At 52.5% G+C, this 27160-nt stretch overlaps 1 protein-coding gene across 1 annotated transcript in view; it reads left to right on the forward strand.

Moving 5' to 3' along the window:
- The window catches only part of SAE1 (SUMO1 activating enzyme subunit 1), a 63713-nt gene extending 37924 nt beyond the window's left edge, over nt 1-25789 (forward strand). The window contains exons 7-9 of the mRNA XM_045845280.1: nt 10012-10156; nt 21651-21720; nt 24725-25789. Coding sequence (XP_045701236.1) covers nt 10012-10156; nt 21651-21720; nt 24725-24817 — 308 coding nt within the window. The 3' untranslated portion in view covers nt 24818-25789. The remainder of the gene's footprint in view (nt 1-10011; nt 10157-21650; nt 21721-24724) is intronic.
- Nucleotides 25790-27160: the final 1371 nt, after the last annotated feature.

Here is a 27160-nt window from a genome sequence, read left to right on the forward strand (position 1 = left end):
GCAGCAGGGCCTTGAGGGTCAGGGCTGGAGACAGGGAGGAGGCCTCCCCGCTGAGCGAGGCCGGGCCAGCCTCCCGAGTGGACCTTTACTCTGCCTTTTGGTGGCGCTGGACCCGCTGGAGAAGGGTGTCTTTGCACATAAACCGTTTCCAACTGCAAGAAAGCTGCCAGTTTTTGTCTAGGGCTGGGCGAGACCTTAAATACAAATTGTGGCTTGGAGGCAGGTTCTAGAGGGGCAGAGGACATCCCTTGGTGACCTCGCTTTCCCCCGCTGAGCCCTGCTGTTGGTCGCTGTTGGTCGTGGGTTGGATTAAGGAGGAGGATTGAAGATCAGCTGGGAAGTGTCCTAATGGGCCGCCTGTGTACACCTGGAGCTGGGCTGAGTTTGCTGGAAACCAGCGCTCGTGGTGAGCTTAGTTTTGTCTCAGCCCACGCGTCATTTTCTCTTCTGCAGAGCGTTAATGGAGTTTAGGAACTTCACTGACAGCTCCTTTCACCTAGAGCCCCAGACACACACCATCTGCGGTGCCCCTCGTTCAGCCTGGACACCTCTGGCCCTCCTATTCGTATACCCAGGGGCTCTCCCAGAGGGTCGTCTGCCACCACCAGCTGTCATCAGAGACTTAGCCCCATTACCGGCCGCCTGCTGCTCTCTGCCCTTGGCTCTCCTTCTCCTCCATGGCAGTGACCAACTCATCTGCTGAAAAACTGAAACCCTTCCATGATTCTCTTTTGCCCTCAGATATAAGTTAGCCTTCCTGGATCAGAGTCCCAGGCCTAGGGCCGGCTGACCTTTTTCTTCTCCCACTCCCCTCTGCCCTCCTTGAACCCCACCCTCATATTGAACTGCTTGTTGTCCCCCAGACTTCTGTCACCCTGTGCTGTCACCCTCTTCTGTTCCTTCTGCCTGGAATTCCTGCTTCGGCCCTTCCTTACCCTCACTGCTCAACTCTGCTGTGACCCCCATGACCTAACTCACTTCTCCGAGCTGGGTGTCCTTCCTCTGAGGTCCCACCTCACCCTCTGGACAGCAGAGCCGACAGGAAGGTGGGACCGCAGCTCCGTCGTCTCCACTGCCCAGCATGGGCCGGACGCAGAGCGGGACTTGGTAGATGTGCGTGATTGATTGCTGCGATCACCTGTCCCAGATTTGGGGAATCTTGCTGGTGCTTGTGACTTTAGTGGGTTTTGTTTTTTTTTTTGAGGCCCGTGTAAAGCCATCTAGGTGGTGCTGATTTGCATAGGCGGCCTTTGGCCTTTTCCCTACTGTGCCGCAAAACAGGAAGCACCTCTAAACCCCAGGCTTGGCTGCAGGACGGCGCCTAAACCATCCAGAGAATTGGGGGGTGCTTCCGTGCCCCTTTAACTCCCTGTTTACGGGCAGCAGGGGCTCCTCCCAGCTCCTGTCTCTGCTAGGCCTGGGGTCCCCATGGGGGAGTTGTTCCTGAACCCAGCCAGACAGGTTTGGAGTTCACATGCAGTCACCCGAGCCTGGAGGTCTCCAGGTTTGGATTTGGAAGAAGACGTCAGGGTCCAGCTCTGCCATGTACTTCTAGGCCTTGAGCGAGTCCCTTCACCTGGCGGCCTCTGTTCCGCCGTAGAAATGGGGGTTTGACAGTCCTCCTCCCAGTGTTCCCGTGCGGGAGGGCCTTAGGAGTTCTGTGCTCTCCTTTGTTAAGTTTCAAAAGTAAGACATCTGCTTAGCAAAACATTTAGATAGCTCAGAGGAAAGTACCACTTCTTATGTATTCTTCCAGAACCGGGTATTTTATACCTCATCACTGTGTGGATTTTTTTTTTTTTATGATATATATTTACATTTAGAGAGAGGAGCCTGTGCCCTGACTGGGAATTGAACCGCCAACCTTTTGGTTTATGGGATGACGTTCAGCCACTGAGCCACACCAGCCGGGGTTGCATGGGTTCTTTGGCAAGGTTTCCTAACGACGGACACTTCATAATGTTTTCATTGTTATAGACTTTAGAAAACTTCAATTCCTCCTTCCTCAGTTCTCCCTCCCCCACCACACTCCCAACTTCCCCGTTTTGTGTTTTTTTATTATTATTATTACTGACTTCTGTCTCCAGACCTCAGCTTGATTTGGTGATCCGTTCTCTTCAGAAGGAACTTCCTATTTTAGAACTTGTAAACTTTGTGCACCGGGCCGCAGGCAGCCACCTCCATTTGGGCCTGCTGTCCCCAGGGGCACTTGGTGTCCAGCAGCGATGAGGACTGCTGAGGGGGAGGCGGCCCCCGGGAAATGGGCTCTGATCATGGGGCGGCAGCTGAGCTCTTGTTGATTTGCCGCTGTCCCAACCACAGGTGTTTAAAAATAATTTGTAGGGAGGGAGAAAGAAAAAACAGTGGGGGTTTTTTGTTTGTTTGGTGCCACTGCCTTATCGGTGGTAGAGAGAGGGCAGACCACAGTCATTCAGAAAGGAAGAAGGCACTGTCATACAGAGAAGGGCTGCGGGGGGAGGGCACGGGTGGCCCACACGCGCTTTTCAGCAGATAGTCTGCGAGAGCGCCGGCTCTGGCTAGGCACCTGCCCCGCCACCCGGTGGAAAAACCGGCATCGCCCTCCCTACCGCTCCCTCCTAGGGCGGTTCAGTGGAGGTCCAGCACCTGGTGCGCACTGGCAGGTGTTAATTACGTGCTTTATGCGACTCGTGATCACGTCAGACCTTCCCCGCACCCTCACGCGAGCAGGTCTCACTCCAATCGTCCCGTTTTCATGAGAAGACATCAAGTCTTGGAGAGGCCAAGTCGTTCGTCCAGGCTCGCCACACCCGGACAGTGGTTGCACATCACCTAGCCCTGCGTTTCTCTGAGTGCTCAGTTGGAGTTTAATTACTAGCAGTACTAATAATAGCGCTGTGTCCGTATTCAAAATCCAAACTTCACAAGAGCCTTGTGACATTTTCTTCCTCCACGTCTGCAGATTGCAATAATGGGTGGCTTTGTCAGCGACCCGCCTTGTTTTCTCTTCCCGGCCCGAGTCTCCCCACCCCCGGCTTCAGCCCGTTTGAGCCGCGCTCGGGCCCCAAGCCCAGCTGCGATTCTTGTTTAAAGCCTCCCATCTTGTCTCTGAGTGTCAGACAGCAGTCACGGGAATGTCCTGTGCCATCTTCCCTCGTTGAGAGCTGTTGGCATAGAGCAGCAGATGCTCAGAGTCAAGGTCATGTGCCACTCAAGTGCCGGGCCGGAGAAAAGCCCCTGTCTCCCTGCTGCTTGTGACTGGGGGGGGCTGTGACCCACTCGCTGGTCGAGGAGGGGTGCCACGGGCCGAGCTGATTGATGAGGCACTGGGGTCCGGAGAGCGCTCTGCTAGTCCTCTGCATTTCGCAACTTTTTGTCCTCTTCTTTTTGTAAATTGCAGTCTTTTCTTACTAGTCAAAATGTCCCACTTTAAAGGTGGGAGTCAAGCTCAGGAATCACTTGCCATTTTTTAGAGAAGAAACAGGCCATTTAATGGCTGCAGCATCCTAATAGGTGGTTTGCGTTACCGCAGACTGGCGGGCCTCGGGGTGGGGAGCCACATCCATTTGAAGTGACTTTTTAAAAATGAGCATGTCTTCTATCTTGTCTCTGCCCCTGGGGAGACAGTGGAGTAGAGGCTGCCAGTGCGTTGGCTTCCGAGTCCTTCGTGACCCTGCTGCTCCGAAGCCTCAGTGTCCCACCTCTAAAGTGGGGGCGGTGACAGGTGCCATTGTACCCGTCTCATTCTGTTTCATTTTTGTGTGGGAAAGTTCATTCTGAGTGTAGGGTGGTTATGCCCTCTAAAAAAACCTAAACGTTGCAAAAACTGTGAATGAAAACTCCTTAAACAGAATAATATTTATTCTGTCAGTATATCCTATGTAACTGTCCTGCTACTGGATGTGAGATCATGTCCAGTTTTTCTGGGGCACAGATAACGTGGTGGTGACCATTAACACATAGTTGGATCAGAAGCCCAGGGTCATGACCTTGTGTAAGGATCCTCCGTGCTGCATCTTCACATGGTTTACTGAACATTCACACTTCCACCACCAGCTCTGGGTGGCAGAGCCGACCCATGGCCCCCTTGCTGAGGTTGAGTAATCTTGGTCTTTCATTTGATAGGCAAAAATGGCAACTTGTTTTCAGGCCATTTCTGAGAAGTACTGCTCGCCTTTCCCCCATCAACAGCTTCATCCGGCTGCCGCAGGTTCTTCTCGGAAGAGAGTGCGATGTAAATGAGGAGCAACAGCAGCATGTTTGCTCTGTTCTGAGCTGCTGTGGGGTGGTCGTCAGCTGGGTTACCATAGAGAGGGGTGGCACTCAGGAGGGGCGCTTCAGAGTGAGGCTTCGGGGGAGCTGCTCTGGAGGTGATGTTCTGGAGAAAGAGGTCCTAGTACCGTGTGGCCATGGGGACAGACGGGGGCTTGTGAGTGCGTCCTCTTTGGATTCTGAGCTCTGCATTCACAGGCAGTTCCCAGGGCCTGTTTGTGGATGGAAACAATGAATGAATGAATGAATGAATGAATGAATGATGAACGAACACATGCACACGCATCCTATTAAGTTTCTGGGTTCCAGAGAAAGACTGAGGGAGAGGTACATGAAGGAGGATATTGTGGAGCTGAGCTGAGCAGGTACCCAGATGAAAGGGAAGAGGCCAGGCAGAGGGTGGCTCCCCAAGTGTCCCTGCCTGACACTGCACAGTCGCGCCCCTCCTTTGAGCACATGCCGCCTGCGGGCTGACTTTTCTGCACCTTTAGACCGAGGCCTGGCCTTGAAAGCCAAGCTTGTGTTGTCTCCCTCCTGTGGGCAGACAGGGCACAGGTATCCATTGGCCTCCTTGCTGGGCATTCCTCGTCCAGCACGTTTGTGAGTACCTGATAAGACGCACATCCATCCTGGATTATCTTGAAAACTATTCAGTTCAATCAGTAAGAGACCGGGCCCAGGTAGGATCTGGGAGGACCTTGTGTCACTTTGTCGGGAGCTCTCTCCCCTAGTGTGTGACTGTTGTGTGTCCCCAAACATTGAGGCTTCCCCCTGGGCAGACTCGGTCTCGGTGCCTGCAGGGAGCATCAAATGAGCGCTGGTGACAAAACAGATTTGGTCTCCACCCCACAGAGTGAGCATCTAGCAGAGAAGACAGTTGGTCCTTGTACCAGTGCACTCAACAGGGAACTGTAAATCACAGGTTGAGCCCTGAACAGGTTGAGCCCTGACCCACGTGCCTCGCTTGGTTGGAGCGTGGTCTCGTGGACCAAAGGGTTGTGGGTTTGGTCCCCAGTCAGGGTGTGTGTGAGGGGCCAACCGATCTATGTTTCTTTCTTTCTCTATCTCTCTCTGTCTCCCTTCCCCTCTCTCTAAAAGCATTGAAAAAATGTCCTCAGGTGAGGATAAAAAGAATTTTTATTTTAATCACAAGTTGCAATTAAGAGCTCTGAAGGGAGAACGGGGGTTCAGAGAGCATCTTTTACCGGTCACTGTCTCCAGAGCCCACAGCTGAATCGCTGGTGGCTCTGTTGAATGAGGAAGTTCAGCATGTACACATGTCAGCTCTGGGGGCACGCGGGCTGGGTTTATGGAGATTTGGGGAGGGGGGCCAGGATTCAGGAGCACAGACATTTACTGAATTCCTGCTCCGCATCTTCAGCACTGTCTGTCAGGGTCAGTTCACTTAATCCTTAAAGCCTGTGAGGTGGGTGCTTTTGTGATTCCTATTCTGTAGAGGAAGCACGGGCGCTGTCGTTTGCCCTAGGTCATGGTAAAGGGAAAGGGGTGGGGTCCAGCCTAGGCCGTCTGGCTCCAGAGCTGGGCTCCTCACTGCCGCACTCTGCGGCCTGCCAGTCCCTGGGAAGGGCTTCACAGAAAGACGGGGCAGTGGACCCTCAGGCAGCCCGTGAGCCTTCTGAGGGTGAGAGGATGGGGGGGTGTGTTCAGGCCTGGGGAAACCACGAGGAGGAGGCAGTGGTCCTGTCTCTGGTGGGGAGCCTGGCTGCTCCGTGAGTCCTCCCCACTCCCACACCATCGCACTCTCTCAGGGCTCTTCTTCTGGTTCCCACCTTCTGCTGCCTTGTGAGGCTTGCTCTTCCTTGCCCAGCTCAGGGCCAGGCACAGAGTCTGCTCTTGGTACGTATTTATAGAACAAACAATTAAGTGTCAGAGCAGGTGTTTTGCCTTAGCAGATGGGCAGTTGTCCAAGAGGATAACTACGTCTCACTTTCCTGGACGTTTACGTGCCCCAGGAGTGGCGCTGGTTTCCAAAACGTCCCCAGAATGACCGGCTCCTCTGAGGGAGGAGGCTTATCAGTAGGTTGGGGCGCACCAGATTGGAGTGCGGTCTCTGACAGGGAAAGCTTCAGGTGGCTGTCAGTTAGGCAGATGAGATTTTTATATAGATTTGTCTCCCCACCCCCTTGATTGAGCTGTTTTGGGGGGCAGCGCTAGAATTGGGCTGCCAGTGACCTCAGATGAAGAAGGATTTCATTTCAGAATGGGGATTCTGAAGTGTGCAAAATATAATCACATTGTTTAAATGCAATAAGAGATTTTTGGAAAGAAATACAGTGATTAATAATACTGCTTTCCAAATTCCTGGAATAACAAATCTGGTATTCCGATTCCGATTAAACTTGAATTTGCGTTCATTTCTTCTTACAGCATTAATCATTATTCACACGTGCACAGCTTTCCCCCTAATACACAGAGAGGTGTGTAGTTTTCCCTTCCCAGAGTTTGCCCTTTCTGTTCTGTGGACAAGCTCTCGTCTGCAGCAGAGCCACCAGCCTGTCGTCTGCAGCGGTGACTGTCACTTCCCCGGACTTCAACAACCTGAGTTAATTAAAAGGTTCAGATGAACTTAATCAAGTTTGGAACTCTAATTCTGTGCAATGTTTTGATACATTCGATGAGTCATCTTTTGGCAGAGCCGCCCTCTGGTCCTGAAGATGTTTGATCTTAATAGAGCAGCTTTCTGATCTGCAGCCTGGTGCGGGGGGTGCTCTCCAGAAACGCAGAGTCAACGGTGGTGTGTGTGTGTCTGGGTGTGCGGGCGGGCAGGGGTGGGGGCAGAACAAAGGAGAATTTAATAAGCAGGAACGTGTCGGGGGCCAGGGTCCCTTCTGAGGCCGCCGCCTATCTAGGACATGGGCTTCTTCCCAGCCCCTCCCGCCCTGCTAACTGGAGTGTTGACATTTGAAAAAGAGTAAGAAATGCAGCTTCTGTTTGCTCTGCTGCAAAGAAGTGGCCGGACTGACTGGCCTCCTTCCCAGAGGCCCTGAGAGGGCTTCAGACGTGGTCAGCGAGGTATCTGGACGGTGCCAGCCTGCCGGCCCTCATCCAGGCGGCTGGCACCGGAAGCAGGCGAGGGGCGCAGAGAAACAGCAGGGCCCGCTGCTGGCGGCCCCTTAGTGCCATCTTAGTTCTTCCTGAGACAAAGCCAGCCCAACTCTCCGAAGACTGACGGGCAGGGTTTCCTGTGGCCTCTGCCTCCACTTCTCATGCGTGAACTTGTAACTCACAGTTAACGGGCCAGCCGAGAGCGGGCAGGGCCCATCTGGGAAAGGCATGACGATGCGGTCGTATGGGAGTCCTGGGGGGGCGGGCGTGGGGCAAAGGGCCAGACCACTCGGAACCCTTGGGGCTGCGTTCCCAGTGGCCCTGCCACTTCTGGTTTCGATTTGGGTTAAGCCCGGAGTCTCCATGCCAGAGTTAGCATTTCCACTCCAGCACATACTGGCAGTTACATTGGAGAAGCCACTTAACCTCTCTGAACTTCGGTTTCTGCTCCTATAAAGCAGGGAGGCTGCTAGGACATGCTGACCTCAGCAGGGAGTTCTGGATGAGGGTCAGTATGCAGAGTCTTCATGATGATGCCTGGCATCCAGTAGGCACTGTTGGTTTTGCTGGATTGCTATGATGGTTTGAGCTCTTCTCCAGGAGCTTATGTTTAACTAAAAGATGAAAAGCTTTGTGACGATGTCTATAAAAATGACTTCTTCGCCCCCCCCCCACGGTAGTTGATGCTTCTGTCCCAGTGATCACACCAGCAGCTGTCCGCCACCCTGACAGCCCGAGGTCCAGCGGCTTCTCTCACTTCCCTGGTGGCTGCCGCTGGGCCTTGGGCCGTGCGGTACAGCGGCTGCACTGGGCATTGCCTCCGTCATCAGCGTGGGCAGCACCAATCCACATTCTGGGTCTGCGGTCGTGTCCTCTCGGGAGGGATGGACAGTGCCAGCACTGGCATTTCATAGGGGACACTCAGCCTACCCTCTCCTTGGGCTGGCCTAGCGGGTTTCCGGTTCCTTTGTCTTCACAGGATGCTGCTGGAAAAGAGGCTTGGTCTGAACAGGGATTATCTAACTGCCTCTCCTGCTGTCTCTCCTCTGCCCTGCCCCCCGATGCTTCTGCGGTCACACTGACTTACTCCAAACTGGGGTCCCAGCAGTGCATCTGCAGAGGTAGACACTGAGCTGAGGAGAAAGCAGATCAGTTCAGAGCACCCAAACCGGTCATCAGTCTTGAGCTGGCTGCAAAGTGGTCAGGCACCGTGCAGGGTTCGAGGAGCTACTTTCTTGAAAGAGAGGAGAGTCCTGTTCCCAGATGGCAAACAGTGTGCAAAACAGCTGTTCTCAAGAAGCCCTCCCTCTCCCCTTTCTTTTAAACCCGAGCTGTGCAGAGCCCCACACTGGGCACTTGAGAGTTGCCAGAGAAGCGGACTAGAGCGAGTCTCTGGCACTGGCACTGTGAAAGGCAGAGCCCGGGGGCAGGCTGAGTCTCCTTTTCCCTGGGCTCCGTGGGTGGGGACCCTCTCGGAACACTTGATAATCCGTTTATGAACGTCTCCAGCTTCATTGGAGCCGTCTGCTGTGACTCCTAATTTCCCTGCTCTCTCCCCGCCACCTTCACGCACGCAGACAGCCTGTCCGTCTGCCGGGCGTGGCTGTTCGTCCCCGAGGCTGTTTGCAAGTCTCAAGGAAACAGGTAGAAAGAAGGGCTCACCCCTCAGTCTGCGGTGGGCTCCAAACACATTTTCAAAGGGCCTCACGGCACTTGCCTTGTGTTTTCGATCCACCTTTATTTTGGGGGACGAGCCCCTTGTACTGATAAGAGAGTATAGTTTGCTGGAAAAGTTTACTTTTTCAGTCAGCCAATAAGGATGAGACTTCCATGGAAGCACTTTGTGAGCTGCAAAGTCCCCGTCAGGTACGAGGTGCTGTCCCAGAGCACCCAGGAGGTGCTGTCCCAGAGCACCCAGGATCCATGTGTCTCTGTCTCACCGATACATGCAGCCTGCGTGGGGGGCGGGGGGCAGTGCCCTGGAGACCCGAGGCACGCCACGAGCGTTGTGGGCAGGTACGGTGGGAGTAGGAGAGGTTTGTATTTGGGTCACCCTTAACCATTCTCCTGCCTGTGGCTCTTCGGTGGGCTGAAAATGCAAGCCTTGCGAGGGTCTCATTACATGGTAGTTCTGATTGGCTGCCGTCATCTCAACCTTTCTCCGGCTCACAACCAACATTAAACACTCATTTCTGGAGGCTGACATAATTGCGGCACTGAGGGAGGGTTTGTTTGTAATGACTTGCCTGGCTGATGAGTCTGAGCCCCTGGCCAGCCTTTCTGGCCGACGCAGCCCTTTGAACGGATGCTTGGAGCGCGCCCCTCCTGCTCCTGAGCTCTGCTCTGGCCCCAGAGCAGACCTCCTCCCTGTGGGAAAGGCTGCTCCGCCCCTGCCCACATGTGCACCCCGGTTGGTTCCTCACCTGACACCTCCCCCGCGGTGCCAGACCCCCTGGGACGCTGTCCTGGCCCTCATCACAGGCGTTTTAGTTATTTTTGTAATTAGTTAATTACCTTTCTGACTGTATTTGTTGAATAAATGAAAAGTGTATTTATTGCCTGTCACGTGGCCCACATGCTAATTAGTGTGTGGTTCCTGGAGAAGGAAAAAATGATTCTTTAAACACTCAGCATCTGCAAGCACTTACTGTGAGAAGACTTGCTCTTTAACCTCCCTCCCTTCTCCTTCCCCAGTGCTCCTGAAGTTCCGCACGGACAAGGGGAGAGACCCCGGCAGCGACACCTTTGGGGAAGATTCGGAGCTCTTGCTCCAGATTCGAAATGACGTGCTTGACGCCCTGGGTGTGAGCCCTGACCTGCTTCCCGAAGACTTTGTCAGGTGGGTCTCGGCGTTTGTGGGTTCACCCCAGCTTGGTAAACCCCCTCGGTGCTTGCCGTGAGCTGGGGAGGTGCTGTGCTGAGACTGAAGGCCCTGAGGAGAGCCTTCCGTGCCGCGTCCCGTCCTCCCAGGCCTCTCCTCCCTGGGTCTCTGCGTCAGTGTGGCCACCGCATGTGGGAAACAGGTGTGCCCAGTCTGTTTGCTCGGTAGATGTTTGTATTGGCATGATCCAGAGTTCAGGGGTGTTGAGTCTGCGTGCACTGCTGTGTGCCTTTTTCACTCTGCAGCGCCTCCTCAGGGTGTTCTTTGCAAGGACATCGTTTCCTCCCGCCTTCCTCCAGCACGGGGGCTCCGAGTCCCCTGACTCAGGCCACACAGCCTTGAGTGTGGCCAGGCTTCCGTCCCAGCAGCCTGTGGCCATGTGTGCAGCTCCAGCCTCAGGATGCACTGCTAGCAAGCGAGAAGCTTGCCCGGGAAAATGTGCTTTATTCCTTGGTGGACGCCACCCCACTGCCCTCCACAGGTGGCTCGCCAGTACATTCACCAGTGCGTTCCCTCAGCAGCAAATGTGGTCGTGTCTCCAGCCTCCATTTCCTGGGGCACGTGGGCACTTTCACCTTAACAAAACCGGTCTTCACTGTTACGCAGAATCGGGTTTGGGGTTTGAGGGCAGAAGTCCACATGGTGACTGAGTCGGGAACCCCTTCCTGGCAGTTCTGCAGTCCTCAGCTCACTCTTATTTTCTTATGTTGTCTTTGGGGAAACTTCTGAAATTGCTTCAAGGTGCGGCCAGCTTGCAGCGGTAGTACAGGCGATGGGAGTATGGGGCAGCTCTCGAGGACGCGGCCTCTCCCCACAGCAGCCCTCGTCATGGGTGAGGAAGTGAAGGGCCTCGTGCACAGTTCGTGTGGCTGATGACAATGGCACTGTGTGCTGGAGACCGTCCCTGCTTTACCCCACTTAACTGCTGCCGTTTTCCCTTGAGGTGTGATTATTTCCCCATTATTTAAATGAAGCAACTCAGACCAGAAAGACTTTTCTATCACTTGCTCGAGGATTCAGTAAGCAGCCCTCCGAGGCCTCACAGGCCTGGCCACACTGATCTCTGGCAGCCTCACGCTGCGTGGCTTTTCCTCCCGGCAGTGAAGTGAATCAGGGTCTCATCCTGCCCTGGTCATTTCTTTCCTGCGCCTCGGCCCCTGGGCAGCCCCTGGCAGACACCACAGGTTTAGGACCAGCCGTAGCCTTTGAGCCACCCGCTGAGCCCTCGGCCGCAGAGGCAGCCGTCGATGAGGTGCTTTTGTAAGTTGGCACCGGGAGTTTAGGGGCTGTTGGCACTGTAGGCTGGGATGGGGGGGCGTCGGACTCACAGCCGGGCATGCGGGCTGGGTGAAGGGAGGGCTGTGCGTGGGAGGCAGGCGGGGTCTGCTCAGGCAGGGCTCCGTCTGCCGAGCGCGCCCAAATGCCCAGCCGTGAGCACTCAGCCAAGCGACTAATTTGGGCATTTAGAGTGACAAGTGTCCTGGCTCTGGGACACGGGCCGGCGGCAGAGGCCCCGCTTCCCACAAGGAGAGAGCCGCCACCTGACAGCTAACAGCTAGTTAGCTGCCGGCTCGCTCTCCCTGCAAAGTGCTTTCTACCCCCGCCCGCCCACTCGAGAGAACCCACTTTCCCGTGTGCAGGTCCTCGTGTGCTCAGGTGCTCCCGCTCTATTGCCCTTTAAGTAAGAGGTTTGGTGTCCTCTTCAGAGCCTGAGATGGAGTCACACATCTGGCAGCTGCGCCACCCTCGTGCGACGCGTGCTGCCGGCCCGGAGATGTGCACAAGCCTCCGGGCCCCTCATCTGTCCGCGGGCCGCTGGTGCGTCCTTTGTGGGGCCTGGTTTATTCTCCTCCTGGAGAGCTTTATTGCTTGTCTGATTATGGAAGGAACAGTGCCTGGTGGCAGGAGATGCGGAAGAGAAGAGCACTGCCCACGGTCTGAACGTGGAGAAGTGGCCGCGGCTAACATTTTTTGGGGTTTAGCTTCACAGACTTCTGTGTATATTGTACCCGTATAGTTCTTTTTTCAAAGTCAAAATGAGGTCACACTCTTCACATAATAGCCTTTTTTCAGCATGTCAGACCTATTTCTGTCAAAATTCACATCCATGTCCTTGTCTGACATTTAGTTATGTGTTTAACTGTCATCTTGTTAGTGGGTATTTAAGGTGTTTAATGGATGCAGATTTTCACTTTGAGAGGATTAAAAAGTTCTGGAGATGGATAGTGGTCGCGATTGCACAACAGTGTGAATGCACTTGATGCCGCTGAACTGTGCATTCAAGAGTGGTTCAGATCACTCTGGCTGGTGTGGCTCAGTGGATTGAGCGATGGCCTATGAAGCAAGGGGTTGCTGGTTTGCTTCCCAGTCAGGGCACATGCCTGGGTTGCGGGCCAGGTCCCTGGTTGGGGGTGGGTGGGTGAGAAGCAACCACACATTGGTATTTCTCTCCCTCTCTCCCTCCCTTCCCCTCTGTCTAAAATAAATAAAATCTTTAAAAAAAAAGATTGTATTTATTTATTTTTAGAGAGGGAAGTGGGGGGGACATCAGTGTGCAGTTGCTGGGGGTCATGGCCTGCAACCTAGGCATGTGCCCTGACTGGGAATCGAACCTGTGATGCCTGGTTTGCAGCCCGAGCTCAACCCACTGAGCTATGCCAGCCAGGGCAAAATCTTTTTTTCTTTTTTCTTTTCTTTTCTTTTTTTTTTTTTTTAAAGAATGGTTAAAGTAGAATTTAAACAGTAAAATTTACATTACATACACAAATTATGAATGTTCATTATAAACACATAATAGTGGAAAAACTATAAACACTAACATTCCTTTCTGCCCCGCCCCGCCCTCTCCCCCCCCCAGCCCCTGGTAAATGTTGTTTTCTGTCTCCAAGAATTTGATTATTCTAGGCATCTGTATAAGTGGAACTATACAATATTTGCTTTTTTGTGAAGTTTAACTGGGTTTTAAATTACAGAAATGATATGTGTTATAGAAAGAGATCAGATAGTATCCAATAAATTCAAAGATGAAAATCACTCATAATTTCTATTACTCAGAAAATCACTGACCACTTAGTACTGTGTCGTCTTCATTTTCTATCATAGCATATGTAAAATCAGCAAAATCCTTTGTAGATTTTTAAAAAGATTTCATTTATTTATCTTTGGAGGAAGGAGAAGAGAAAGAGAGGGAGAGAAACATCCACTGATTGACTCTTGTTTGCGCCCCTTGCGGGGACCAGACCTGCAACCCAGGTGTGCGCCCCAACCAGGAATCTCAGCCCTTTACTTTGCAGGACGACCCCCAACCAACTGAGCCACACCGGCCAGGGCCCTTGGTAGGTTTTTTTTTTTAAATACTCATTTATTGTTAGCAAGGGTGGTGGGAAAAGGTACAGCCTTTTAAGGGGAAAGTCTTTGGAAATACGTATCAAGAATCATTAAAATCACCCTGGCCAGATAGCTTGGTTGGTTAGAGCATCATCCCGATACAAGGAGATATTGTATGTTTGCGTTTTTTGTTTTGTTTTTCTTCCGATCCCCAGTTGGGGCACATAGAAGAAGCAACCAATGAATTAATAAATAAGTGGAACAACAAATCAGTGTTTTTCTCTCAAGTCAATAAAAATACAAAATTTAAAAAAGAGAATTATTAGCCCTGGCTGGTGTTGCTCAGTGGATTGAGCACCAGCCTGCGAATCAAAAGGTCGCCAGTATGATTCCTGGTTGGGGCCATGCGAGAGGCAACTGGTGCAAGAGATACCAGCTAGTGATGGTATCTTTCACACATGGATGTTTCTCTCCCTCTTTTTCTTGTTCCCTTCCTTGTTCTCTAAAAAAAATAATAAAATCTTTCTAAAAAGAGGGAGAGTTGTTAAAATGTTCCCTCTTTGACACAGTAATTCTTCTCCTTGCTGATAAGAATATACCTTAAAGAAATAATGTGAGCAAACATTTATATACAAAAGATACTCATCATATTAAAAGAAAGAGAAATTGGAAGGGGGTTTTGTTTGTGTGTATGTGTGTGTGTTTTAATTTATTTTTAGGTAGAGGGGAAGGGAGGGAGAGAGGGAGAAAAACATCAGTGTGTGGTTGCCTCTTGCAAGACCCCCCACTGGGGACTTGGCCCACAACCCAGGCATGTTTCGTGACTGGGAATCGAACCAGCAACCCTTTGGTTTGCAGTCCGACGCTCAATCCACTGAGCCACAGCAGCCAGGGCTGGAAAGGTATTAAAGAGTTCATGATACAAGACAGTGCAGTGCTATGCATGGATTTAAAATGACATTTATCAAGGACAGTGTGAAGCATATAGAAGTAATGGAAAGACTCATTAGTATAACAGTGAACACCTGTTTACCACTCAGCTGGATTCGGTTACTAATAGTTTGCTTTTAGTTTTGGGAATGGAGTGTGATGCTGACATGTGGCTTTAAAAATGCATCCAAGTTTATCTGTTGCATTTGGTTCTGTGTCTCTGTTAATCTAGGGTAGCAATTTTAAACCTTTTCAACTCATGGCATACATAAACTAATTACTACAATTTTGCAGCACACCAAAAAATAGGTATGTATTTTGACTTGTGAGTATTCAATGAACTTTCCCCCGTGTGGCTTCAGGCTCCCAGCACTTGGGCCCCACCAAAGGCCTTCATCTTCTCCTCAGCTCTTCTGCTGAAGAACTTGGCCTTCATGGAGACAGGCTGCTTTGGGAGCGTTCCCTTCCCCGGGGCTTGGAAGGGGAAGCCCCAGGAAGGGGTCATAGCCCGATCGCGCCACACCAGTGACGAGAGCGGCCCCAGTCTTGGTCTCGGCAGTACTTACCTGTTTGTGCCCGCTCACAGTCCGCGGCCACAGCTGGTCAAGGCTGACAGTGGGTGGAGCTCTGCTTCCTCTTTAGTGGTCATGCCACACACCACGTTTCCCAAAGTGACCCACGTGACGTTTGTCCAAGTTGGTCCTGTGGTGACGTGAACTGTCAGCGTTCCCTCAGCCTCCCTGGTGCTTCCTGTGTTGCCAACGCGACCATGACAGTGGCTCACGTGGCCCCGAAGTCTCCCGGTCTTCCTCAGTGCGGATGCATGTTGGTGGCCAAGACACAAGAGCCAAACAATATATTTTTTGCTGATCTGACCACAAAATAGGTATAATTTTGATTCATTCACAGTGGGTGACTATTGTGTTGGCTGTCGTCATTTTTTTAATCATTTGACAGTCAAAAGGAAAAGAGGTCAGTGCCCCTGACTACATAGTCAGGAACTGCACGTTTTAAAAGTTTTTGCGGTGCACTGGTAGAAAATCGCTGACCTGGGGGTTGGCTGGCCCCGTTTCTGTAAATAAAGTTTCACTCTATGCCTACTCGCTCACAAATCGTCTATGACCACTTTCGTGGCTTGTGCAGCCCTGCATGGGCAGGCTGAGTCCACACAGGCCACGTGGTCCGTGAAGCGGAAAGCTTACTGTCTGGTTTTTCACAGAGAAAGTTTTCCGTCTCTTGATCTAGAACAGTTGACCACTTTTTTCTCCCCTCCCTCCCTTCCTTCCTCCCTCCCTCCCTTCCATTCTACCCCACCCCCCCCTGCAGCCCAGGCCAGTTATATTTTAGAATATCCCATATTCTGGATTATTTGATTCTTTTTTTTAATAAATTTTTTTTTTAAGATTTTATTTATTTATTTTTAGAGAGGGGAGGGGAAGGAGAAAGAGGGAGAGAAGAACTTCAATGTGTGGTTGCCTCTCAAGCTCCCCCTACTGTGTACCTGGCCTGCAACCCAGGCATGTGCCCTGACTGGGAATCGAACTGGTAACCCCTTTGGTTTGCAGGCCAGCACTCAATCCACTGAGCCACACCAGCAAGGACTGTTTGATTATTTCTTGAGGTAATGCTTGTTTTGTCTTGTTGTATTTTGTAATTTTTATCATTTAGACTTACAGTGAAATTCATTTTTGCTTCCTCATGGTATATATTTTTTAAAAATACTTACGTAGAGTAATGTGTATTCATTTCACAGTTCTATGAGTTATGTGTGTTGTGTTTTTATTTCAAAACATGAAATGGGGGAAAATATCGACAACTGTAATTGAACAACAATTTAAAAAAAGAAAACACGTGGATTTTTACAAGGGCTTGGAATTGTATAGCCACTGCCACAATCCAGACTTAGAAGAGTTTCGTCACCTGGAAAACCCCCGTGGCGCTGCCGTGGTCCACTCCTGCCCCACCGCCAGCGATTGGCCTCTGCTCTGGTCCCGCAGTCCTGCCTTTCTCGGGCCGCCGCTGGGACTCAGTTGTCAGGGAGAGCTCCGTGTCTGTTCTGGGTACAATTCTGCCGTTTGGATTTGACTGGCGAGCATTTTCCCCCATTTCGTGGTTTGTCCTTTTACTTTGTAATGGAATCCTTTGAGGTTCAGTTTTTAAGTTTCATGAAATGCAATTGATCTATCTATTTTCATCTTTCACTTACCCTTATGGTATCACACCCAAGGAATTGTTGCCTGATCCAAGGTCATAAAGGTTTACTCCTCTGTTTTCTTGTAAGAGTTTTATAGTTTTAGCTTTTACATTTAGGTCTGTGATTCTTTTTATTATTTATTTATTTTTAGGGAGAGGGGAAAGGGAGGGAGATAGGGAGAGAAACAAAAATGTGTGAGATTGCTTGCCTCTCACACGCTCCCAACTGGGGACCCGGCCCACAACCCAGGCATGTGCCCTGCTCAGGAATTGAACCGGTGACCTTTTGAAAGGTTTGTAGGCTGGTGATCAGTCCACTGAGCCACAGCAGCCAGGGCTGTGCTTCATCTTAGAGTTAACTTTTGTGCATGGTGGGAAGTACTGGTCCCATTTCATTCCTGTGCACCCGGAGACCCAGTTGTTCCCATGCCGTCTGTTTAAAAGACTTTCTCATTTCTGTTGAATGGTCTTGTCAAAAAATCATTGACCATACACGTGTTTGTGTATTTATTTCTGGACTCTGGGCTCTAGTTCATTGCTCTCTGTCTGTCCTCACACTGGGGCCACACGGTCGTGATCGCTGCAGCCCCATCAGTGGTGAGGTTTAAAATCGGGACACGTGAGTTCAGTGACTGTTCTTTTGTAAGATTGTTTCGGCTGTTCTGGGTCTCTCACATTCCCATAGGAATGTTAGGGTGGCTTTTCCATGTTTGCAAAAAAGGCAGCTGGAATTTTGATGTAGCGATTTTTGTCAAGTATATAATTTGGGGAGTATTGCTGTCTTAACAATACTAAGTCTTCTGATCCAGGAACATGGAATATATTTCCATTTATTTAGGTCTTTTGTTTCTTTCAACAGTATATTGCAGTGTTTAGAGTATGTTTTACACATCCATTGTTATATTTATTTCTAAATATTTTGGATGCTATTGTAAGTGGAATTCTTTGTTTGTTTGTTTGTTTGTTTATAGATTCTAGGGAGAGAGGGGAAGGTGAAAGAGACAGAGAGACATCAGTTTGTTGTTCCACTTGATGCGATCTTTGGTTGATTTTTGTATGTGCCCTGACCGGGGATCAAACCCGCAGCCTTGGTGTGTCGGGATGGCACCCTGTCCAACTGAGCTACCTGGCCAGGGCTTTAATTTCATTTTTAGAATGTTCATGGCTAATGTATAGGAGTACAATTGATTTTCTTTTTTTTTTCTTTTTTTAATGTATTTTATTGATTATGCTGTTACAGTTGTCCCATTTCCCCCCTTCTCTCCCTTCCACCCTGTACCCCCCCTCCCACCCACGTTCCCCCCCTTTAGTTCATGTCCATGTGTCATTCTTATGAGTTCTTTAGCTTCTACATTTCCCGTACTATTCTTGCCCTCCCCCCTATTTTCAACCTACATTCTATGCTACTTATTCTCTATACCTTTTCCCCCTCTCCTCCTCCCACCCCCCCCCCTGTTGCTAGCCCTCCATGTGCCCTCCATTTCTGTGGTTCTGTTCCTGTTCTAGTTGTTTACTTAGTTTCTTTTGGTTTTGCTTTAGGTGTGGTTGTTAATAATTGTGAGTTTGCTGTCCTTTTACTATACATGTCTTTTCTTTATCTTCTTTTCTTAGGTAAGTCCCTTTAGCATTTCATAAAATAAGGGCTTGGTGATGATGAACTCCTTTAACTTAACCTTATCTGAAAAGCTCCTTATCTGCCCTTCCATTCTAAATGAGAGCTTTGCTGGATAGAGCAATCTGGGATGTAGGTCCTTGTCTTTCATGACTTGGAATATTTCTTTCCAGCCCCTTCTTGCCTGTAAGGTCTCTTTGGAGAAATCAGCTGACAGTCTGATGGGCACTCCTTTGTAGGTTACTGTCATCTTATCTCTTGCTGCTTCTAGGATTCTCTCCTTCATTTTTACCTTGGCTAATGTAATTATGATGTGCCTTGGTGTGTTTCTTCTTGGGTCCAGCTTCTTTGGGGCTCGCTGAGCTTCTTGGATTTCTTGGAAGACTGTTCCCTTTGCCAGATTGGGGAAGTTCTCCTTTATTATTTGTTCAAATACGTGCTCCATCTGTTGCTTTTCTCCTTCCTGTTCTGGTACCCCTATAATTTGGATGTTGGAACGTTTAAAGGTGTCCTGGATGCTCTTAAGCTTTTCCCTCGATTTTTTTGAATTCTTATTTCATCATGCTTTCCTGCTTGGTTGATTCTATCTTCCTTCTGGTCCACTGTATTGTTTTGAGACTCAGATTCCTTCCTTTCACTATTGGCTCTCCTCCGAGTATCTTCCTGCATCTCTTTTATGGTAACCTGCATCCTTTCATCTAAATTGCGCCCAAAATCAACCAGTTCCGGGAGCTTTCTGATCACCAGTGTTTTGAACTGTGCATCTGATAGATTGGCTATTTCTTGGTTGCTCAAAAGGATGAGTCCTGGGGGACTGATCTGTTCTGTTGGAAACATGTCTTATGTCTTTCCCTGTCTCTGGTCGCTCTTGTTACGGTGGGGGGGCGGAGCCTTAGGTGTTCACCGGGGCTGGGCACCCTGGTCGCTAGATTGTGACGTTACATGTGGGAGCGGGAGGGGACAATGGCGGTAGTTCCGTTCTCCTGGGCTCAGCCCCTTCCTTGGGATCCTGGGCTGCGAGCTCTGCCCTGGTCCACAATCGCTGCCCCACAGGGTCCACCAGCCGCAGCTTGCGTACTCAGGGATCACCGCTGCGTTCTTGCGCCCCGGATGGCTGTCGTGCCGATTTCGCGCCAAATTTTCCCCAACCTCCGACCCGCGCCTGCCCCGTGCCCGCCCGGCTCGTTGTCTACTACTGGTCTGGATGTACGGGTCTACTTCAACTTCTTGGCTGTCCGACTTCCATTCAGATAAATCCTCTGTCAGTTCTGAGTGTTATTCTATCTGTAAATCATTGTTGTTCTAATCTTGGTTGTGCGAGGAGGCACGGTGCGTCCACCTATTCCTCCATCTTGCCAGAAGTGGAGTACAATTGATTTTTGTATATTGATCTTGTATCCTACAGCCTTGCTGAATTAATTTAATAGTTCAAATGATTTCTCTGTGAATTCCTTAGTATTTTCTATATGCTAGAGCATGTGACCTTCGAATGCGCCTTCTCCTTCCAGTCTGAAGTCTGGTTTCTTTCTCCTTCCTTAACTGCCCTGGCTGGAGCCTCCAGCATGCCGTGCAGTTGCCGTGGGGAAGGTAGGCGTCCTTGTCCTGCTCCTGATCTCGGGGGAAGCACATACCCGGCCAGCCCCCAGAGCACAGTGTCGGCTGTGCCATGTTCCCAGATGCCCTTTCTCGGGCTGAAGAGGTCTTCTTCTCTTCCCACTTTGCGGAGTGTTCTTATCTTGAAAATGTGCTGGATTTTTTTACATGCTTTTTCTGTGTCTTTTGGGATGATCATGAGTTTATCGTCCTTTGTTCAATTAATACAGCATACTGCATCGATTATTTTTTCAGATGTTGGCCGGACTTTGCGTTCCTGATGTAAGTCCCACTTAATAGTGGTACATAATCCTTTCTGTGTTTTCCCGGTTTGGTTTCCTAGCATTTAGTTAAGAGAATATACTTTTTTCTTAAGATTTTATGTATTTTTAGAGAGAGGAGGAAGGAGAGGAGAAAAGCGTCACTGTGTGGTTGCCTCTCACATGCCCTACTGGGGGCCCAGCCTGCAACCCAGGCATGTGCCCTGACTGGGAATTGAACCTGTGACTCTGGTTTGCAGACCAGCACTCAATCCACTGAGCCACACCAGCCAGGACTAAGAGAATATATTTTTAAGGGGAGGGGGGGTAAGAATATTAAATTGTGTGGAATGATCACAAGAGAATAGGTGTGTTTTGTTTTTCGCTTTTAAATAAAAGGAAAACATTCCCACATTTGGCTATTGTTGAGTAGTTGCGTTCTGGGTGATCTATTTTCTCTGGTGCCATCCTCGGCATGTGTGTCGTGGCTCTGCGCTGGACCTCCACCCAGGAGGACAAGTTCCCTCTGGCTGAGCGGACAGACGGACGGCGGTGCTGGTGCTGGTGGGGGTGTGAGGGGAGGACACGTCCATTCCCTGCTGGTGGAGGGTGTGATGGACATGGCCTTTCTATAGAAGGGCAGTTTGGCAAAATGTATCGGGACCCAGCAGTTTTGTATTCAGGGATTTGCCTAAATTGTGGGGACATCTGTGCCGGTATGTGTGGATGCTATGCTGAACAGTCTGAATGCCCATCAGGAGGTGACAGTGTGGAGTAAATAGTAGTGGTTTTACTTGGTTTTAAAATTACACATGTTTAGACTTGGGCACTGCAGCACATCCAGAAGGATGAGCACAGGCTGGGAAGGTTGCAGGTGGGAGCCGCGCTTTGTTGGTGTCCCCGTTTGCTCACTTCAGAAGTACCATGGAGTCCGGGGCTGGGGACCAGCAGGGCTCGCATCCTCCGGGGAGGTGGCAGGAGCAAGTGTTCCGTCCCCAGGACGGGCATTGGAGGGCTGGTGACAGGATCAGCTAAAATTTGTCCCCTGGATGCCCCATCCTGGCCCGGAAGAGCTGGTATCCACGTGGGTATTGAAGGCTGTTTCGGTCCCCATACTTTAATTTGGGGCCCCAGATGTCCCGAGCCTGCGTGTTAACACAGGCCTCTCCCAGGCATCTGTCTGGGAGCAGCATATAGAACCCAGCGCCCACGGGGGTCAGGAGAGAATGGCGAGAATGTGACCGGGGCACTGAAACATCTGGTATTGGAGGACGGTATTTTTAGGAGGCACAGATATAGTCTTTCCTTCAACTTAAAGGTGTGAAACAGTCCCTGCCTGCCAAGGTTCAGAGGTTTTTCCTAGCCACCCGAGTGCGAGCCCCCATTGGATTGACCTTTCTCACTCCAGGGCGGCATTAGCGTTGCCGTGGGAATGGCCTCCTCCTGGTAGGAGATGATGCATTCGGGCACTGGGCCCCTGGCCACCCTGGTAGCCACTTGTTCCTCAGTGCTTCATCCTGCATGTCCTCTCTTCCAGGTACTGCTTCTCTGAGATGGCCCCAGTGTGCGCCGTTGTCGGAGGGATCCTGGCCCAGGAAATCGTGAAGGTAAATGGTGGCGGTGGAGCGGACCACAGTCGCGCGCGCCCCCGCCCCCACCCCCCCCACGCACCCTGGGCTGTCCAAGCGCCCTGCTTCCTCGGGCCGGCTCCTCCTGGCCTCCCCGCCCTTTTCCTTCCATCTTTTTCCCAGCCCATCCACTGGGCACTCCACACAGGGCCTCCGAGTGCCTGCCCTGAGCTCAGCCTGGAGCCGGGCAGGGTGCTGTCTGCCCGCCTTCAGCTGGGCCAGTCATGTGCCTAGTGCATAGGGTCTCTGCCAGGGATCGTGCTGCTCACGGTGCTATGCAGCGGGTGCTGTCATGGTCCCCTCGGCACGGGAGGACGCTACTGAGGCCTGGGGAAGGGACTCCCAGCCCACGCTTCCTTTCTGTCCATCACCAAGGCCGCACCATAGGTTTTCCCAGAGAAGGAGGGGAATCGGTGCCCGTGGCCTATGCCGGCAGCCCCGTGGGGCTCTCTCTGCCAGGCGGCCTGTGGTGTGTCAGGCAGGCGCCGTTGGCTGTCTTCGAGGTGGTGGTGGTGGTGGGGGCATCTCACCTGGGGTCATGTGACCTGTCACTGGCACAGCATTTTAAATTTCTTCTAGAAGAACATTAGGGTTGCTGAAACTAGAGCGTGACTCACATGAATTTTACGTCCTTTGGGGACTTTGCCGCTTGCCCACAGGTGTCAAATTTACCGTCGTTGGGGTGTCCCTGCTTTAGTGGGCTGGCGGTGGCGGCGTGTTTTTTCCTCCCATGGGGCAGTGTGGTGCCTGGTTAAGTGAGAGAGAGCAGCGGTGGGAAAAGTATAAGGCGGGGGCAGGCGGGGTCTTGTAGCCTGTGACAGAGGACATGCACTGAAAGTCCCCCACGTGCCACCACACTGTTCTTCACACGGCTGAGCTCACCACCCCTCCCAGCCTCCCTGTGAGGTAGGAAGTGTCGGGACCCCTGAGGTACAGAGTGGGGTGGGTGTGGGGGGAAGTGGGGGAGCCAGGACTGGAGCCCAGGCCGTCCAGTTTCCGGCCCAGGGCTGAGGCCCTTGGCCTGGACCCCACTGTTCGCAGAGACTCCACTGCATCCAGCCCTGACCTCCAGTGCGGCCCCTCCCCCGGCCTGCTGGGGACAGCTGTTGCCCAGCATCTCGTTTCTGTTTGTGCGGCGCACTCCGCATTCCTGGTTGCTGGGTGTGTCTGGAATCTCCTCCTGCCCCCATCTGGCTTGGGAGGCACTTTACCTTTTGCCCCGCGCTCACCCCGTGCCCTGCTTCACCCCACATCCTGTTCACCCCCCACCCCCGCCCCACACACGAAGGCAGTGAACAGGGCCCCAGCCTCAGTCAGCTGGCGGTGGGGCCAGCAGTTCGGCCACAGGCCTCCTCCCTTCTCTGAGGAGAGGTCCTCCGACCCCTGGGAAAGGAAGCGGTAGGAGTTGCGGCTATGGGTAAAAGCCTGTCCCCGTAGCCATCCTGGTCCCCTTCCGCCCTCACATGGCTGCAGACACCGGGCATTCTGCCACCTCCCCGTGTGGTGGTGGTGACAGTGGTGGCCCCCCCGGGCTTCACGTTTGGTCGAGTTGTGTCATCTCCTGTAACTTGGCCTCACTGCAGGTTCTCAGGTGCCGCTGTGGGCTCTTGGGCCCTCTCACCTGGGTGCTTGGGGTCCTCAGACGTTGGTATAAGATCGCAGCCCCCACTTACCGAGAACTCGCTCCATGTCAGCGCATTGCCAGGCTGATGGCACCGCAATCTCACCAGCGACTCCAGCAGACAGGCGCTGTTTCTGTGCCTTGTCACGTGTGCGGGGGCAAACCGCCCTCTGAGTGCCTCGCACTGCACCTGGCACCACGTGGGTGCTGGGTGCGTTTCCCAGGGCACGTGGCTGAATGGCCGCTCAGAGCAGGTGTGATTGTCCTCATATCACAGCTGAAGGAGCAGAGTGGGACTGGCACTCGGTTTAAGGAGACACTCGGGATGTGGAGAACAGTTTCTAACCTTGTTCACGAGGCCTTGCTTTACGAGTGACAACCCCGTTCCATGGGGACCGGGGAACACGGCTTATAAGCTTGTGTGGGTGGCATCTTCCTTCAGGGGTCACCTCACTTGTGTTCAGAACCTCACAGGAAAGTCAGGGACGGGCAGGAGCCCAGCACACGCAGGCACGTGTGGATCCGCGTGGGTTTCGGGCTGCCTGACCCTGTCCTGAAAGTGCCGTGTCCTCCTGCTGACCCCACAGGACAGTCGCCGTGCCCGTGAAGGGGAGCAGTCTTGTGTGGTGCGTGTCTCCGCACATCTCCGAGGGTCATGGAGGCCACAGCCAGGCTGTGTCCGGGTGAATCACTGCCTTTCTCGGAGTCATAAATGATTATCCCTGCCATTCACCAGGCAGTGGCCTCCATGCTAGGCATTGTTGAAGGTAGTTGAGGCACATCATCTCTTAACGCCTGGGGTAACACACTTGTGTTTGTTTTACACGGGGAGAGTGAGTTCAGAGAGGCGGAGCTGTCTGAGAGCACGCAGCCGGCAAGGGCGGAGCAGAGAAATGTGATGGTCGCGAATGTCTCAGTGCGCAAGTGTCTGGGGCACACCCCCTCCTTCCCCCTCCTTCCCCCTCCTTTCCCCTCCTTTTCCCTCCTTTTCCCTCCTTCCCCCTCCTTTTCCCTCCTTTTCCCTCCTTCCCCCTCCATCTCCCTCCATCCCCTGGTGCAGTGTCTCTGCCTTCCTCCTGCTGAGCTCCGAAGGTCCTTGGCGCCTCCGTGACGTGTTTCCTGAGCCCACGCAGCCCAGCTGGCTCACTTCTTCCTCCTGTGATTCTTTAAATGAACTTTCACTAGTATCTGGGGGTGGAGAATGTCTGGGGAGGTGGCCGGCTGGCCCCTGGGGAGGCAAAATCAACCTCTATTAGGAAACCACTGCCCACACTGCTTATCAAGGGTTGGGGTTGGGGCTGGTTGGCTTTTTTTTTCCCCTCCATTTTCTGCATTTTCAAGTGCTCCTTGTTTCTCTCCCAGGCCCTGTCTCAAAGGGACCCACCTCACAACAACTTCTTCTTTTTCGACGGCATGAAGGGGAGTGGTGTTGTGGAGTGCCTCGGCCCCAAGTGATCCCCGGCGAGGCCGCTTCAAAGACGCCGGGTCCCCCACGCCCGAGTGTGTCCCCGTGCCCTCCCCCATGAAGGCCTCTCCAGGCGAGAGAGAGCAAAGTCATTGAACCCATCCAGACCATTTCCTGCGGATGGTGAAGTTGGGCAGATGTGCTCCTTGTGAGCACCAGCAACTGCTGTGTGCCAGGGGGCGGAGGGCCCGGCTTTGTCCACCCAGCCCCGCTCAGGACCATGTGCCAGCTCCAGGCCTGCCAGCTCCCGGGTGGCGATCACCTGAGAGCGCCCTCGGACGCCGCTCTGCCCTGGGGCCGCCACGGCGTCGCCAGGCCCCCGGGGCACTGCTGGAGATGCCTGCCAGGAACCAGCTCGCCCGGCTGCCCCGCTGCTCGGGAGCCTCTGGCCGCCTTGGACCCGCTCCCTGCCTGAGGTCACACAGAGAGGCGCGTGACCTCAGGTGGGGAGCAAGGCCCAGGCCGATGCAACACTGGTGGAACCGCAGTTCCAAAGGCGGACGGGAGCCCCAAGAGGAAAAACCAGGGCGGGCAGGATGCATTTCTTCCAGAGCTCGAGACCCTGCAAAACAACAGGTGGCACCTGGCGCGCCGTTCCTGCGTTTCAGTCGAGGATTAGTGCACCCCAGCCTGCACTGGGGACGGAGGCAGCAGTCCCGGGTCCTCCAGGGCCTTTGGGCAAGGCCTTCAGGCTGAAAATTGGGAGGAAAACTCACTTTAAAGGACAGATGCCAGGGTCCCACCCCCGGGGATTCCGACATGCAGGCCACGCTGGGAGGGAGCGGCTGTCCTCACGGAGCCCCAGACCCAGTGCGGCACTGGAGGCCTGCGTCTAAGGGCTGTGTGGGTCCTTCACTCGCCCCCCACCCCTCATGGCAGCTGTCTGTGTGGTTTTTTATACTTTGTAGATTTCCACGGCTCTTTAAACAGGAATGATAGAAATAAAGTTATTTGCTATAGGATTTGTTTGTTTTTCTTCTACATTTGAAACTTCCTTTGACGGGGTGATCCCCACCCTTTGTCTTTTTAAACCTGAAGAAATCCCACTGGGTGCTTGAGTGTGGCCCCCAGATTCGCCTCTCCCACTCTGCTCCTGCCGCTGCTCATCTGCCCTGGGGCAGCAGGGGAGGGGAGGGGTACATGGAAGCTTCTGGTTCCGGTTGTCTGCTGTGGCTCAGTGCACGGTGGCTGCCCTCGGTGACAGAATCACAGACGCTGCAGGAGTGGACCAGGGTGCTGGTGCCACCTCTGTGTAGCTCCTCTGTGTGACGGGCGTCGTGCGGAGTGAAGGTGGGCGATGGCCTCGCTGTGAAGTTAGTGCCGTAACATGGCCCGGTCCCACGGCTCCAATGAGTCGAGGCTGTCATCAGAACACCACGTTTGTCCTGACAATGGAAAACCCTGTGAGGTCAGGGCCTGCCTGGCCCGTTGAAAGGAATGATCAGCTCCTTTCCTGTTGTAATCCCATCACACTCGGGGGAAAGGATCTGGTCTCTGGGGGACAGAACTCAATTCCCGACCCTCCGGGTCACCCCAGCTCCCACCCTAGGTGAGGCTAGGGCTGCGTTTCTGGAGGGCCCCCTCTCTGGACCCCAAGGTCAGCGGTTCTAATGCACCAATCTCAGGCCCTCTGAAACGTTGAGCTAACGAACACCCTTTGCCTTGCAATGCAGGGCCTTGGTCACAAGGGGGCGCAGGCGGGTCTGGAAGGATAAAAACAAAATTGACATGTAGCCTTCTCTGAAGCTTCTCAAACTTTTCCACCCTGTACTTCTCGTGGCAGAGATTGAGTCATCCAGAGAGGACCCCTTGGGAATCAGGGAGGGTGTGCTGGAAGCTGCCAGCCCCAGGCAAGAAATGTGTCTCTTCGCGTCTCCTCAAATTTCTTCTCCCATATTACCCGTCAGTGTTAGCATAAAATGGATTTCCCTAGTCGCCAGGAAGTGCACGGCGGTTATCCTGTGGTTTCTGGCACCTCCAAGAGCTGTGTAGCCCATGTGGGAGGGAGGGTCCTCTCCATAGAAGTGACAGGCTTTCGGGGTGCTGGAGCGACCTCAGGGTGGCCAGATTTGCCCACTGCCAGCCCTGCTCCTGTTGTCTGGTTTGTGCGGTAGCCAAACTCTGCTAAGTGCTGAATGTACCGAAGATGCAGAACGTTCTACTGGGACAGGTGCTACTCAGAAACAAAAAGGTCAAAAATTACAATAAAAAGCTGTCGGTTCCATCCCAGCCCCACATTCTTATGGTGCAGATTCATCCCGTCCATTTTCCTGCATTTCTTGGGTAAACGTGTGTTTATCCACTGAGTGTGTCCTGTTTTCCCCAAAATGCTT

Source organism: Phyllostomus hastatus, unplaced genomic scaffold, assembly GCF_019186645.2.
Source record: "Phyllostomus hastatus isolate PE091 unplaced genomic scaffold, TTU_PhHast_1.1 phas_contig_468, whole genome shotgun sequence".
In the NCBI taxonomy this organism is placed as follows: Eukaryota; Metazoa; Chordata; class Mammalia; order Chiroptera; family Phyllostomidae; genus Phyllostomus; species Phyllostomus hastatus.